The 13,673-nt window shown below is 38.6% G+C and overlaps 2 protein-coding genes across 2 annotated transcripts in view; one reads left to right on the forward strand and one right to left on the reverse strand.

The window, feature by feature from the left end:
• Positions 1–5,880, reverse strand: part of lrmda (leucine rich melanocyte differentiation associated) — a 442,410-nt gene extending 436,530 nt beyond the window's left edge. Inside the window, exons 1-2 of the mRNA XM_051651345.1 lie at positions 5,601–5,880; positions 3,243–3,343 (exon numbers count right to left, since the gene is read on the reverse strand). Of these exons, the coding sequence (XP_051507305.1) occupies positions 3,243–3,343; positions 5,601–5,642 (143 nt within the window). The 5' untranslated portion in view covers positions 5,643–5,880. The remainder of the gene's footprint in view (positions 1–3,242; positions 3,344–5,600) is intronic.
• A 2,796-nt stretch (positions 5,881–8,676) lies between these two features.
• znf503 (zinc finger protein 503) lies at positions 8,677–12,992 on the forward strand. Its single transcript, XM_051651320.1, has 2 exons — positions 8,677–10,674; positions 11,132–12,992. The coding sequence occupies exons 1-2, from the start codon at positions 10,420–10,422 to the stop codon at positions 12,542–12,544; spliced, it is 1,668 nt and encodes a 555-aa protein (XP_051507280.1). The 5' UTR covers positions 8,677–10,419; the 3' UTR covers positions 12,545–12,992.
• The last annotated feature ends 681 nt before the right edge of the window (positions 12,993–13,673 follow it).

The raw sequence follows: 13,673 nt of genomic DNA on the forward strand, positions 1-13,673 counted from the left end.
ACACCTGAGGGAGGAAATCATGGCTGCCTCTTTCCTCTGCATGACTGAGGGCCATCATGATTACCCCTCATCTGCACAGGACCAGACAAGATTCCCTTTGCTATCACCATCCAAAAAGCCATGCACATCAAGAAATGGAGGGGACACATTGACAGCTATCCGCGACCTGTGATTACTTCTCCTGTCTACAATCTAATACTTCTTCATGACCAGCCTTGAGAAAGTTACTGCTTTACCTTCACACCAACTCAATGTTAAAACAAAACAAAAGGCACATGGTAAAATGTCTGATAAACTGAATGTGATTTTACATGCACGTTTACAGAAATTCTGTCTGACACCTCTCACATCAGGTAACAAAGCTCACAAGTGCAAGCAATGGTTCCGGACTGCACTACATCACTGTGAAGACTTTGTCTGCTCAATGCACATCTAGGCTGAATTAGTGAAATCTTGGGCCTTTTTGCACTTTCAACCTCAGCCATTTACACTTCGGGCCAACAAACTGGACTTTATTGGTTTATCACATGACAAACCTGCTAGAATATGGTAATGTTAACATCGACTTGTACCCTTGAGCAACAAAAACACAAATCAGAGCTTAGATGTCTCACATTTCCCTTACAAAAAAGTACTCTGGTGGTACTATGGAACATCAGATAGCAATACCATGGTATTTTGACATATACCATGGTTCTGAAATTCATGTACCATGGTATTTACCTGGTACTCCAATGTACTTCCAAGAATACCATGGTATTACAATGGTACATAAACATGGTATAATCACTTATGTCTAACAAAACCATGGTACTATGTCAAAAATATGGTAGTAACATTAGTTATTTTATGTAAGTGAATCCAATGTCTCAGACTACCCCAGTTCACTCTAACTTCCCTATAGAGAGTTCTCAAAATAGTGTTTCAAATAAATTTAAAAATCCATGAGATAGGTTGCAATACTTAAGATTTTATTAATTGCTCTTCACAGGTAGCGCATAAAATATCATAATGTAACCCATCATGTGCGATAAAATATCGACTGATACACTATTAGAGCATTTGGCAGTCAAACTCTTGAATGCCCATTTCTTGAGGACCCAAATTGTCTTTTGCCAGCCCCGAGGACAATAAAAGAACCTTTACATCACTTTGTCATTTTCTCATATTTAAGTCTTCATGCTAGAGGGCAGGATGTCTGTCTATTAACTTCTGAATGTGGTGTCTTTGTGTGAACATGGCAGAAGAGGCACAGAAATCCTGACTCTTGGCCACATCATCACTTAATTCTGATCACATGCCTCTTTATAAATTAAATTTCACACTGAATGCAACCCTAACCCCAACAAAGCATATGACCAAAACAGCTCCAGCAACAGAGCCTTCTGTTGCATTCAAAGGCTCTGTGAAATGGTAAAAAACTATTTCAAAGCTAAGTTTGGTATTCTGCATTTTACATGTATGTACAGATGTCAGAAAGTAAGGCTTTCTGCTGACAAGTGCTGCTGTCTTTATTGGCAAGTCTGATACTGAGTGAACAAGACTGAGGTTAGTCCAAAACATACGTGGTTAAACCTCACTCTTCAGTGAGCACGTCACAACATCAGTAAAGTAAATGCTTTAGGGTTTTACAGAAAAGACAATGAATGTTTATGTTGTAATACAGGCATTTCCATGAACAGCTTATTTATATACCCTAATATTCTCATCTCATACATAAAAAGCAATACCTGATTTGATGATAGCACATCGGTTCAGCAACAGCCAAAAACCACAGAGTGCAAAAGTTTCTGAAACTGCTACATATTTCACTACTATTGAGAAACATTTAGGAAACATTACAGATCGAACTGATGCAATAAGAAGCTTTGAATTCATGAACAAATACTATCACTCCCAAGCACTAACTTTGTAAATTATGAACCCATGTTGTAATCATGATCCGATATCTGTTTGTGTCCAAATGGCACTTTATATAATTTATGCGCATGATAGCTGACCATACAGCTGGAAGACAATACAGTTTTATACCTAAACATGAATGATTCTAGGGTCTTCGGTCTTCACCCAATGCTTGCATGACAGTCACAAACATTCATTAGGAATATTAATGTGCCGATAAGCCCACATTTATGTGCGACACATTGAAGCATCACAGGATTTGGCAATTATTAATGTGACAGATTCCAGTGCAAAGCGAATCAATTAAACGGAAGAATCCACATTTTCGGCACAGATAACTGCCTCAAGACGACAATTTTCACATGACAAAAAGAGGCCTATTCAGAGTTCTTCAAGGCCTGACAGGTCAAGAAAAGAAGTCTGAAACAAAGGCACCTTATAACCATCATCTCCTCTCTTTTAGTTGTCAGATCAGCTTTGCTAGTCCTGCTGGTGAAATGGCATCCCCCTCCCCAGCTGCCACAAGGTGCTTCTTCATGTCCTGTCAAAGGAATCTTTTATTCTATTTGCTCAGCATTAACATGTCACATTTATTGATCAGGCTTTTTATCTGGCTACAGCATGGCACGCCGCTACTGTACCCGCAGCTCTCTGATGTCTTGACATGCCTGACGATGTAATGCATATAATGCATGTATTAAATTGCCCTTAATGCAGAGGTGTGATTGTATGCGCGACTGGTAGATTCAGAGATGTCAGAGATGTTATATCCAGTCGGGATATGTAATTGTAGACAATATTCTACAATGTTTCATATGACAGCAAAATCCTTCAGAGAAGGGCATTTTCTTTAAACAAAGGGAGGTATACAAGGTTTTAGCTATCAAAGCAAACATAAACAAATATGATTCAAAACAACAATGTGATTAATGCAGCAAAACATATAAAATGACAAGCAAATATTATATGAATTCCTTGATGTGCATTGCCAATATCGTCCTACAAATAGCAAATTAAGGAACTTAAAAGAAGTGTAATAAAAGCAGAAGTAGAAACGCAAAAAAAAAAAAAACCAACAACAAAAAACAATGAGTGTGAAAACTTGGCTTTAATGGTGATTCTCCATTCTTACAGAAATGACAAAGTAGGCCATTATCCTGTTAGAAAAGCTAGCAGCAACATTATGTCTTACCCTCTTTAGATACTTATGGATTTCCAGAGTCAGGACTCAGGAAAATAGATGTCATGCTTGTCATCACTCTGCTCTGTCTCCCATCATCACCTCCTAATATAATCACTGGTCTGTTAAGAGTTACACTCAGACACAAACAGTAACTTACCTTAAACAATTGAAGCTGAGATCTAATCTTCTTGCCAAATCTCCATATTTCCCTCCAAGAAAATCTGGAATATCTTCCCAATCATGCCCAATGCAGGAAACCTGCATCAAGGCATCAGACACACACAACATTTTCTACTGTCAAGTATGTCTGTCTAATATATATATATATATACACATACACACACACACACACACACACACAGTATATATAGTATAAATGTGTTGTACATACAGTTGAAGTCTGAAGTTTACATACACCTTAGCCAAATACATTTAAACTCAGTTTTTCACAATTCCTGACATTTAATCGTTGAAAACATTTCCTGTCTTAGGTCAGTTAGGATCACTACTTTATTTTAAGAATGTGAAATGTCAGAATAATAGTAGAGAGAATTATTTATTTCAGCTTTTATTTATTTCATCACATTCTCAGTGGGTCAGAAATGTACATACACTTTATTACTATTTGGTAGCATTAACTTTAAATTGTTTAACTTGGGTCAAACATTTTGGGTAGCCTACCACAAGCTTCTCACAATAAGTTGCTGGAATTTTGGCCCATTCCTCCAGACAGAACTGGTGTAACTGAGTCTGGGTTGCAGGCCTCCTTGCTCGCACACGCTTTTTCAGTTCTGCCCACAAATGTTCTATTGGATTGAGATCAGAGCTTTGTGATGGCCACTACAATACCTTGACTTTGTTGTCCTTAAGCCATTTTGCCACAAATTTGGAGGTATGCTTGGGGTCATTGTCCATTTGGAAGACTCATTTGTGACCAAGCTTTAACTTCCTGGCTGATGTCTTGAGATGTTGCTTCAAAATATCCACATCATTTTCCTTCCTCATGATGCCATCTATTCTGTGAAGTGCACCAGTCCCTCCTGCAGCAAAGCACCCCCACAACGTGATGATGCCACCCCCATGCTTCACGGTTGGGATGGTGTTCTTCAGCTTGCAAGCCTCACCCATTTTCCTCCAAACCTAACGATGGTCATTGTGGCCAAACGGTTCAATTTTTGTTTCATCAAACTAATATCTTTGTCCCCATGTGCATTTGCAAACTGTAGTCTGGCTTTTTTATGGTGGTTTTGGAGCAGTGGCTTCTTCCTCGCTGAGCAGCCTTTCAGGTCATGTCGATATAGGACTAGTTTTTACTGTGGATATAGATACTTGTCTACCTGTTTCCTCCAGCATCTTCACAAGGTCCTTTGCCGTTGTTCTGGGATTGATTTGCACTTTTCGCACTAAACTACGTTCATCTCTAGGAGACAGAATGTGTCTCCTTCCTGAGTGGTATGATGGCTGCGTGGTCCCATGGTGTTTATACTTGCGTACTATTGTTTGTACAGATAAACGTGGTACCTTCAGGCATTTGGAAATTGCTCCTAAGGATGAACCAGACTTGTGGAGGTCCATAATTTGTTTCTGAGGTCTTGGCTGATTTCTTTCGGTTTTCCCATGATGTCAAGCAAAGAAGCACTGAGTTTGAAGGTAGGCCTTAAAATACACCCACAGGTACACCTCCAATTCAGTACACCTCCTATCAAAAGCTAACTGGCTAATTGTCTAAATGCTTGACATCATTTTCTGGAATTTTCCAAGCTGCTTAAAGACACAGTTAACTTTGTGTATGTAAAATTCTGACCCACTGGAATTGTGATGTAGTCAATTAAAAGTGAAACAATATGTCTGTAAACAATTGTTGGGAAATGTACTCATGTCATGCACACAGCAAATGTCCTAAACGACTTGCCAAATCTATAGTTTGCTAATATGAAATCTGTGGAGTGGTTAAAAATTTCGTTTTAATGACTTCAACCTAAGTGTATGTAAACTTTTGACTTCAACTCTATACACACATATGCATCTGTACATAAAGCAGCATATATCTTTTGTGTGTGTGTGTGTGTGTGTGTGTGTGTGTATCTCTCTCTCTCTCTCTCTATATAGGCTAAATATTACTAGTTATTATTAACATTATTAAAATGGCCTGATTTGATGGGGAGACAACAGATACGGTATGTGCTTGCTTGTCATGAAGACGTTCACCTGCCCCATGAACATGTTATGAGACTAATACCTCATTGCAAGATAACATGTGAATTAAACCACTCTTATTACGTTAATCAGTAACTATTTAAGTAATTCATATTGGAAACAAAATGATGTTTTTTTTATTTTTGAGTTGTCTCGTGACACAGAAGACAGCATCAGTTTCAAAAACACGCTACCTCGCCATATGACTTTGCATTTGACTTGACAAATTCAAACAACCGTACACTTCGGGGCGTTTGGTTTCTACTGCATAAATCCACAATATAGGTCAAAGGAAAACTTGGTAGTTTATGTCACTTACCTGACTTCCATTCACTACAACCATTGACTCGTTGTATGCCATTGTAGCCAAATGACAGTTCGCAAAAAACAAAATCAAGCAATGAAGGGCGACAACCACAAATCCCCAGTATGTTCTGCTCCTGGGACTGAAATGTTTGCTTTGTTTTTTAAATGTACTTTTAAACTAGACTCCGTGTGAACTTAACGTTTCTAATTTACTTCTTCCGCATGCTCGTGTCAGCTGATCTTGGGACGGAAGCACGCGCCACTGTTGAACTGCTCAAAGCTGTTTCAGTTTGATATGTGCTGAAGCCTAGTTTTCCTGAAGATGTGTTGCATTGAAAATGGTGGTGATTGTCATTACTGTTTGCAATATGGACAGCTTTCTTAAAAAAAAAAAAAAAAAAAAAAACAACAACAACAACAACAATAAGCAACAGTTTTATTACTGGATTATGGAGAAACAGTATGGTGTTAAAATGGTAAACAACAACGTAGCCTATAAGAATTCATGAATCATATTTTGCCCAATTGTGGGCTCTGTCGCGTCATATAGCTTTGCATTCGTGTGTTAATATAATCGTTTAAGCTCAAACAACACGTTAAAGCTTTATGGATGTGGTGCTACAGAATGACTACATATAGCCTACAGAAAGAGACGCGCCAGCGTTTCTTAGAAGGCTCTATGACGTCATAGTGGATCCTCCCACAGGCGGAAGTTTTGGACGCGCAGACAGTGCACTGCGAGACAAGTGGAGGTTTCTTGTAGTGGTCGAGCGCAAATACAAGAACATAGTGTTACTAGTCCTGAAATATGCTTCTTAAGACGCCAGTGGAAAATCAAAATATATGGTCGTCATCTTTAGAAAATAAAAGGACTGTGCTTGTAAAATTATTTGTTTTTACCTGTCGCGTGACATTGGAGCGCGTGTGTGTAAATTCAGGTAAAGTGGTTTGTTGTGGTCTCTTGCTAAACGTAATGATAGAAACTGCTTTGTAATGCACGTTTAAGGGTTGTAAGAACTGTGTTTCTTTCTTTTGGTTGCGTTTTCTATGTTTAAAAAGAAAGAAAGCGGGCTACAGAAGGCGCTTCAGCACTGAACTAGCTACACCCGCACCAGACGCAGGATAACTTGTTTCCATTTTTAAAGCACTGAAGTTGCCTGAATTGTCGCATTATGATTGTATAAGTCTTTCCTAAACACCAGAAGAAAAGAAAAAAGATTGCATATATATATATATAGTCTTTTTAGGCACAGGTTTTGTGTTGCATGCATTTACTGGAATGCGTTACACATCTGTCTGCATCCTTTCAAGTTTATTTGTAACTTAATAGAGAAACAATCAGTGTGTAAGGCAAGTGTTATTGTTGATTTTGGTAAATCGAAATGTGCGTTCTTCAACTTTGACCACAGAAAATGTACTATCAGCACAAGAACAAGGGTTTCTGGCTGTTTAGGGGCGCTATATATTTTGTAACTGCATGGCTAAATGTAGGCTAGTCGAAGAGAGTCATTCATTAAGATATAAAATATATGAAAATACAAACTAAACGTCACATTTAAATGTTATGAATTATGACCCTCCAAATTGCATCCTCATTTAAGAGTAGCCTAATACCAAGTGTTTGGCTCAGAAGCTCATTCGTCATGCAGACAATAAAAAAAAAAAATTTGCCCGATGCTGGAAATTTAAGGTTACCCTTCCCTTCTCTGCCCTAATATAACTCACGCATTTTGTCACGCACTGACACATCTTTGCATACTGACGAGTGATTGTCTATAGCTTGGTTACAATGGCCGATATCGCAGGCAAGTTCAGCACTATAGTGTGTCTTTGAATATGTGTTGTAGCTGTTTTAGAAAATGAATAGGCCTAACACAGCACAGTCTTCCACGATTTGTAAAAACGTTTGAACCATTATGTAATGTTCATGTAATGTAAAAATCAAGAAAGAAAAACATGCTCTTTTTTTTTTTTAATTGAAGCCAAACTGCCTAAGTTCATCCGAGCACGAACTATTTGTTGTGGCTGAATAATACAACATTTCTACATTTGAGAACACGTTAACTTGTTAACCACAATTTGAAAAAGCCAAGAGCATCCAATTGGCTAATTATTGAAGACCGTGTGTGTGTGTGTGTGTGTGTGTGTGTGTGTGTGTGTGTGAGAGAGAGAGAGAGAGAGAGAGAGAGAGAGAGAGAGAGGTAAATAATTGCCTCCCGAGTTCAAATAGGCCACGTTTATATGACAATAAAATAGTTTACATTTAATTTTAAAAGTTAGGATGTATATAGATTGAGCGATTTCATTTATGGTTCCATGTTTGTTGCAATTTAAATTAAGTTTATTAAATAAAAACACGTTCAAGAATTTAATTGTGAAGTATAAGAGGCAACCGCAAAAAAAGCAAAAGCAGCTTTATTGTTTCTCATACGTCATGGTTATCTACTACTTCAATGTGTCTTAGATAGTCCTGCAAAATATTATTTAAAAAAAATACAAATCACGCTGATGACTGTCCACTCCAGGTTTTCTTTCTTTCTCCAAGATGACCTGTCAAGCGGATTACCGCAGAAAGAGATTAATGTTGGAGGCGGGTTGCAATAATAATCGTTTTGTTTGATGTGACAACTTTGATAGGCGTTGATTTACTTACAAACTGATAGGCTTTTAATTGAGCGCCTCCATCCAGTGAGGGATGAAAGGCGAAGCGCATTGAAAAGCTGCCCGATTGCCCCGGAGCCTCAATACTGATTAACCGTCTCAGTGGTGAATAGTTCAAGGCATTTTAAACTTCTTTTCTCAAAGGTCTGACAGACCATTTCTCTTTCTTTTATGTCTTTTCGTATTGTCAAAAAAAATGAATAATTTTATTGTGTGTAAATAAAGCTGAGTTGACGTGAATGGACAAAAACTGTCTGGACAGTTTTTTATTATTATTATTATTTTATCCTCTTGTCTCTTTAACACTTCGACTCCGAGTGAGTTAAAGTTGTGTTGGTGTATGCCTGAGGCAATGTGTAGTGATACTAGTGAGTGAGCAAAAAACATATAATGTCCGGGGGAAAAAAAACCTGAAACTGTATGTGGGGGGAAAAAATGAAAATTTAATTTCAAACAACTAAGATGTACACCCGTCTGAAACTTGACCTCAGCATTTTTAAGACGGCTCTTACCAGCTGCTTATCAAGTCACAACGATTTTCCTTCTGTTAAATTTATTACCTAAGGAAAATGTACGTTTGAAAATAATACATGAAATAAATAAAAACAATTATACAAATACATCATTTTAAAATATGACAACAGGTAATGTACTGCAACATATCACAGTTGCGTTGGTTAACTGCCCAAACATATAGGCCAACGCCTTTATTATATTGGCATATATAAACTTCTGAATAATACTTCAATATTTTGCTTATACAAATACAACGTCTTGAATATTTTAACTCTTAAGTTATAAGAGGTAAAATAATTGTATGGTTGATTCATATTTAAAAAAAAAACTTGAAGACTAGATTTAAAAAAAAAAAAAAAAAAAGGATTTCACTTTAGGCTATTCCTAAATGAAGGCTAAATGACCAGTGGTTCATTTTCTCTATTTCTCCATCAAGTCAAAATAAACACGGGAAAATGTTATTGTCTTGCCGCAGGTCTTAAACCAAAACCTTTCCAAACTGAATAAAACAAGGAGACTATGCCCCTGAAATTAAGTGACTCTTCTCCAGGATGCTTCTTTTGCCCTTTTCTCTGTCACTCCCGGCAAATAATCAGCTTCAAAAGCTGACGTGAAGTAAGAAAAAGGATTGACAGCGACTGACAAACAACTGATTGATTGCGGTGGAGCGGAATTGACAGTTGACGGAGGGGTGGGGATCGAAATAGAAGGGCTGTGTATATTATATTGAAAACATGTGACATTCACATCCCTCCATCACTGCATTGGTCTGCTCTTGTCAACGCTTGTCTGATTGGGGAATTCAAACACTACAAGTTGATCTTCTGTTTAGGGTTTGATGTTTCCACTCGCGTGTGGCAGCATATAAGAAGAAAAAACAAAAAAACAAACTTGGAAGCAAGAACCCAGATCAAATTTCACTCGAAACAATAGGTTAGGTCGATCCTAAAATATCCCCATATATAGAAACGTATAATAATAATAATAATAATAAAGCGGAATCTTGAAAATGTAAACGTTTCCATTCTGATTGTTCATGGTTTTCTTCGTCCTTAGGAAATTTGAGGCTTGATATAAAGGAGTAGCAATGACACAAAGAAGAAATATATTAGAAAGACCTTTTTCTCCATAAGTTAGCATACATCTGATAAAAGGTGATAAATCCAAGGCGATCTGCTCAAGAAACTGAATAACGACCGGTTTAAATGTACTTTTTCACAGAGGCTGCGGCGTGCACGACAACCTACGTATTGAGCAAAATCTCCTCCCCCAAATGTCAAAACAGAGGCGCTTGCAGGAGGAGGAACGTCACATCCCCTTGACCCTCCAATCACCTCGGGGTCCCATTTGATTGGAAGGCGGCAAGGGCTTTAATCTCGGACTAATTCAGCTGCTTTTGAAGTGAACATTTCTACCAGTTCTTGGTTTGGGAGAACAAGCGCGCGGACCTACGGGAAGAGACAGAGCGCGCGCTATGCCTGTGGTTTCAGACGCGGCTCCGGATCTGCGATAACCTCGCGCTCGGCTCCAGCCCTCATAACTGAACGGATTATACTATTTATCTTTATTTGTGCTATTTAAAAGAAGATTACTAAACAATTATTATTTATGAATCTGATAAATGAAATACCAACAAAATACACGAGAATTGGGTCATGATCACATCGCCCTCTGCTTCAAGAAATAGTGGTGATACTGATCTAGTGTGGGAACGCAGCAGCAGCTCTCGGAATAACAACTCCGCGGTCGTCAGCAAGCCTTTTCTTCATTCCGTCCCTCCGTCGGACCCTTTACGGCAAGCGAACCGACTTCCCATAAAGATTTTGAAAATGCTTACTGCACGCGCAGGGCACATTTTACACCCTGAATACCTTCAGCCCCTACCATCCACCCCGGTTAGTCCAATTGAGGTAAGTTGGAAATGTCTTGCTTTTTAACCTATTGATATATATTATTATTATTATTATTATTATTATTATTATTATTATTATTATTATTATTATTATTATATTATTTTTCGGAGAAATTACGGGACATTACAGGAATCTTGGATTGGAAGATACATTTAATGAAATCTTATTACAGAGTATTCTAATTTGTCCAAGATCCATTTTTGACTCAATAAACAGAAATATATAGCCTATGATTGGAAATGTGTTCTTGGCATAGCATATCTACCATTTCAGCCCGTTTTATGCGCGATGCGCAGATGGTGGAATCGCGTGTTATTTAAAAACGTCCAATTAGAAACCATTAATCGTTTACTGAAATGTGTTTATTTGTTAGGTATTTTGGAAAATATGTGCTCATTGTTGCGCTTGCATACATTTGAGGAATCTAAGTCTCTTTTTTTATCTGACTTCGCAGCTCGATGCCAAGAAAAGTCCACTGGCTCTTCTTGCGCAAACATGCTCTCAGATCGGTAAACCGGACCCTCCACCCTCCTCCAAACTCTCCTCGGTGACATCAAACGGATCTAACGAAAAAGAGTCCAAATCTGGTCCTTTAAAGCTGAGTGACATCGGCGTGGAAGACAAATCCAGCTTCAAGCCCTACTCCAAACCCTCGGATAAGAAGGACTCGTCATCTGGGATGTCGAACGGAGAGAAGTCTGGTTTCCGTGTGCCTAGCGCCACCTGCCAGCCGTTCACTCCCAGAACAGGCAGCCCGAATTCCAGCACTTCTGCTTCCCCGATGCCGTCAGATGGGAAGGGAGAGAGGGATGAAAAGAAAGAGTCTGATTGTAATAAAAATTGCAACGCAGATGGATCTGCCCCTACCAGCGTCAGTCACAGCAGGATAAGCGTGAGCTGTGCGGGAATTAACGTGGAGGTCAACCAGCACCAGGAGACCACATCTGGATCAAAACCCACGACGTCGGAGTCATCGTCTGTAACCTCTTCTTCCTCAGCCTCCGTCCTGGGGTCAGGACTTGTAGCCCCCGTTTCTCCATACAAACCTGGCCAGACAGTTTTTCCTTTACCTCCAGCTGGCATGACGTACCCTGGAAGTTTAGCTGGGGCCTACGCCGGCTATCCCCAACACTTTCTGTCCCACGGTGGAAGTCTGGTTAACGCACAGCTCGCCAGCTCATTAGGCTGCAGTAAAGCTGGATCAAGCCCCTTAGCCGGGGCATCTCCTCCATCCATAATGTCCGCTAGCCTTTGTAGAGACCCATACTGCTTGAGTTACCACTGTGCCAGCCACTTGGCCAGTGCAGCCGGGGCTTCCTGCACACACGACTCGGCAGCTCTGAAGTCCGGATATCCTCTCATGTACCCGACACACCCTTTGCACGGTGTTCACTCCTCGCCGCCATCTTTTGGTGGACACCCTTTGTATCCCTACGGCTTCATGCTGCCCAACGACCCTCTTCCACATGTCTGTAACTGGGTGTCAGCTAATGGACCTTGTGACAAGCGTTTCTCATCCTCCGAAGAACTTCTTAACCACCTGCGGACGCACACAGCTTTCACCGGGACCGAGAAGTTGATATCGGGTTATCCAAGTTCATCGTCATTAGCGAGTGCTGCCGCTGCAGCCATGGCGTGCCATATGCACATGCCACCCTCAGGAGCCCCTGGGAGCCCCGGGACACTGGCACTTAGGAGCCCGCATCACGCGTTAGGACTAAGCAGCCGCTATCACCCGTATTCGAAGAGCCCGTTGCCTACTCCCGGCGCGCCGGTTCCGGTACCCGCAGCCACCGGTCCTTATTATTCTCCCTATGCACTGTACGGTCAAAGACTCACCACAGCATCAGCGCTTGGATACCAGTAAAAAATGGTCTTTCTTCAAATTTTTAGATTATAAAGATTCAAATATAAAGACTTTTATATCATCGCGCCACTTGAAGGACTGGATCCGTGGACTCAGTGTATTTATTTATGTCAGCTTAAAGCGGGCAATAATACAAATGAAAATATTTGAGCAACTCAAAAGTGCATTACATTTGAAAAAACTCTGTAGATAACGAGAACACACATGTTAGAATACTAATAAAATAGGGGTCTTCAGTTGGATGTTGATTTGGAATTGCTATGATTGTATTGTTCCATATTATTTAATGTCTCATTGAAAAGAAAATAATTTACATGCATGTTTGTTTCTTAAATCGCAAATTGTCCACATGATTTGAAAATGCCGTTATTTTTCAGGTGTACACCACGGAGAGAGAATTGGTATTTTTTGTATGTATTCTGAAAAATAAGAAACAATTCTGTTCCATATTTCTGTCTTCAGTATTTATTTATTTATTTTATTTTTACTAAAACACCACCAAGGTAAATATATATATATATATATATATATATATATATATATAAAGTTTAATTGATAGTTTAATTTACTTGATTGTTTCATTTGAATTCAAATCAAGTTATTGCCACAAAATCAAAATCATCATCAGTTTTATAATTCTATTAAATTATTGAAATACAAAAAGCAATCACTTAAATTACAAATTTCGTCGGTGTCTGAGAGATTTTTATTACTTTTTTTTTTTTTTTTTTTTTTTTAATGATTGGCCCAGCAGGTTGAAAGTTTGGTATAATGATCCTCATCAATGACGCAAAACACGTTAAAAATGATTTTTATTGCTTGTTCATTGAACTTTATAAATAAAATGAATAGTTTAATTTTATGCAACAGCGTTAAATGAATTAAGTGGAGAAATATATATATATATATATATATATATATATATATATATATATATATATATATATATATATATATATATAATTTATTTTTTATTTTTTTATTTTTTTATTTATTTTGTAAGATAAATGTTCTCAGCACAACTTTGGCGTAAATGACACCACCGGTATTCTCTTTCTTATTCTAAAACAAATTAATTTGACCATACTGCTGTCAGTCCATCATCTCACTATCTCTATATTAGAATACA

Source organism: Myxocyprinus asiaticus, chromosome 23 (genome assembly GCF_019703515.2).
Source record: "Myxocyprinus asiaticus isolate MX2 ecotype Aquarium Trade chromosome 23, UBuf_Myxa_2, whole genome shotgun sequence".
In the NCBI taxonomy this organism is placed as follows: Eukaryota; Metazoa; Chordata; class Actinopteri; order Cypriniformes; family Catostomidae; genus Myxocyprinus; species Myxocyprinus asiaticus.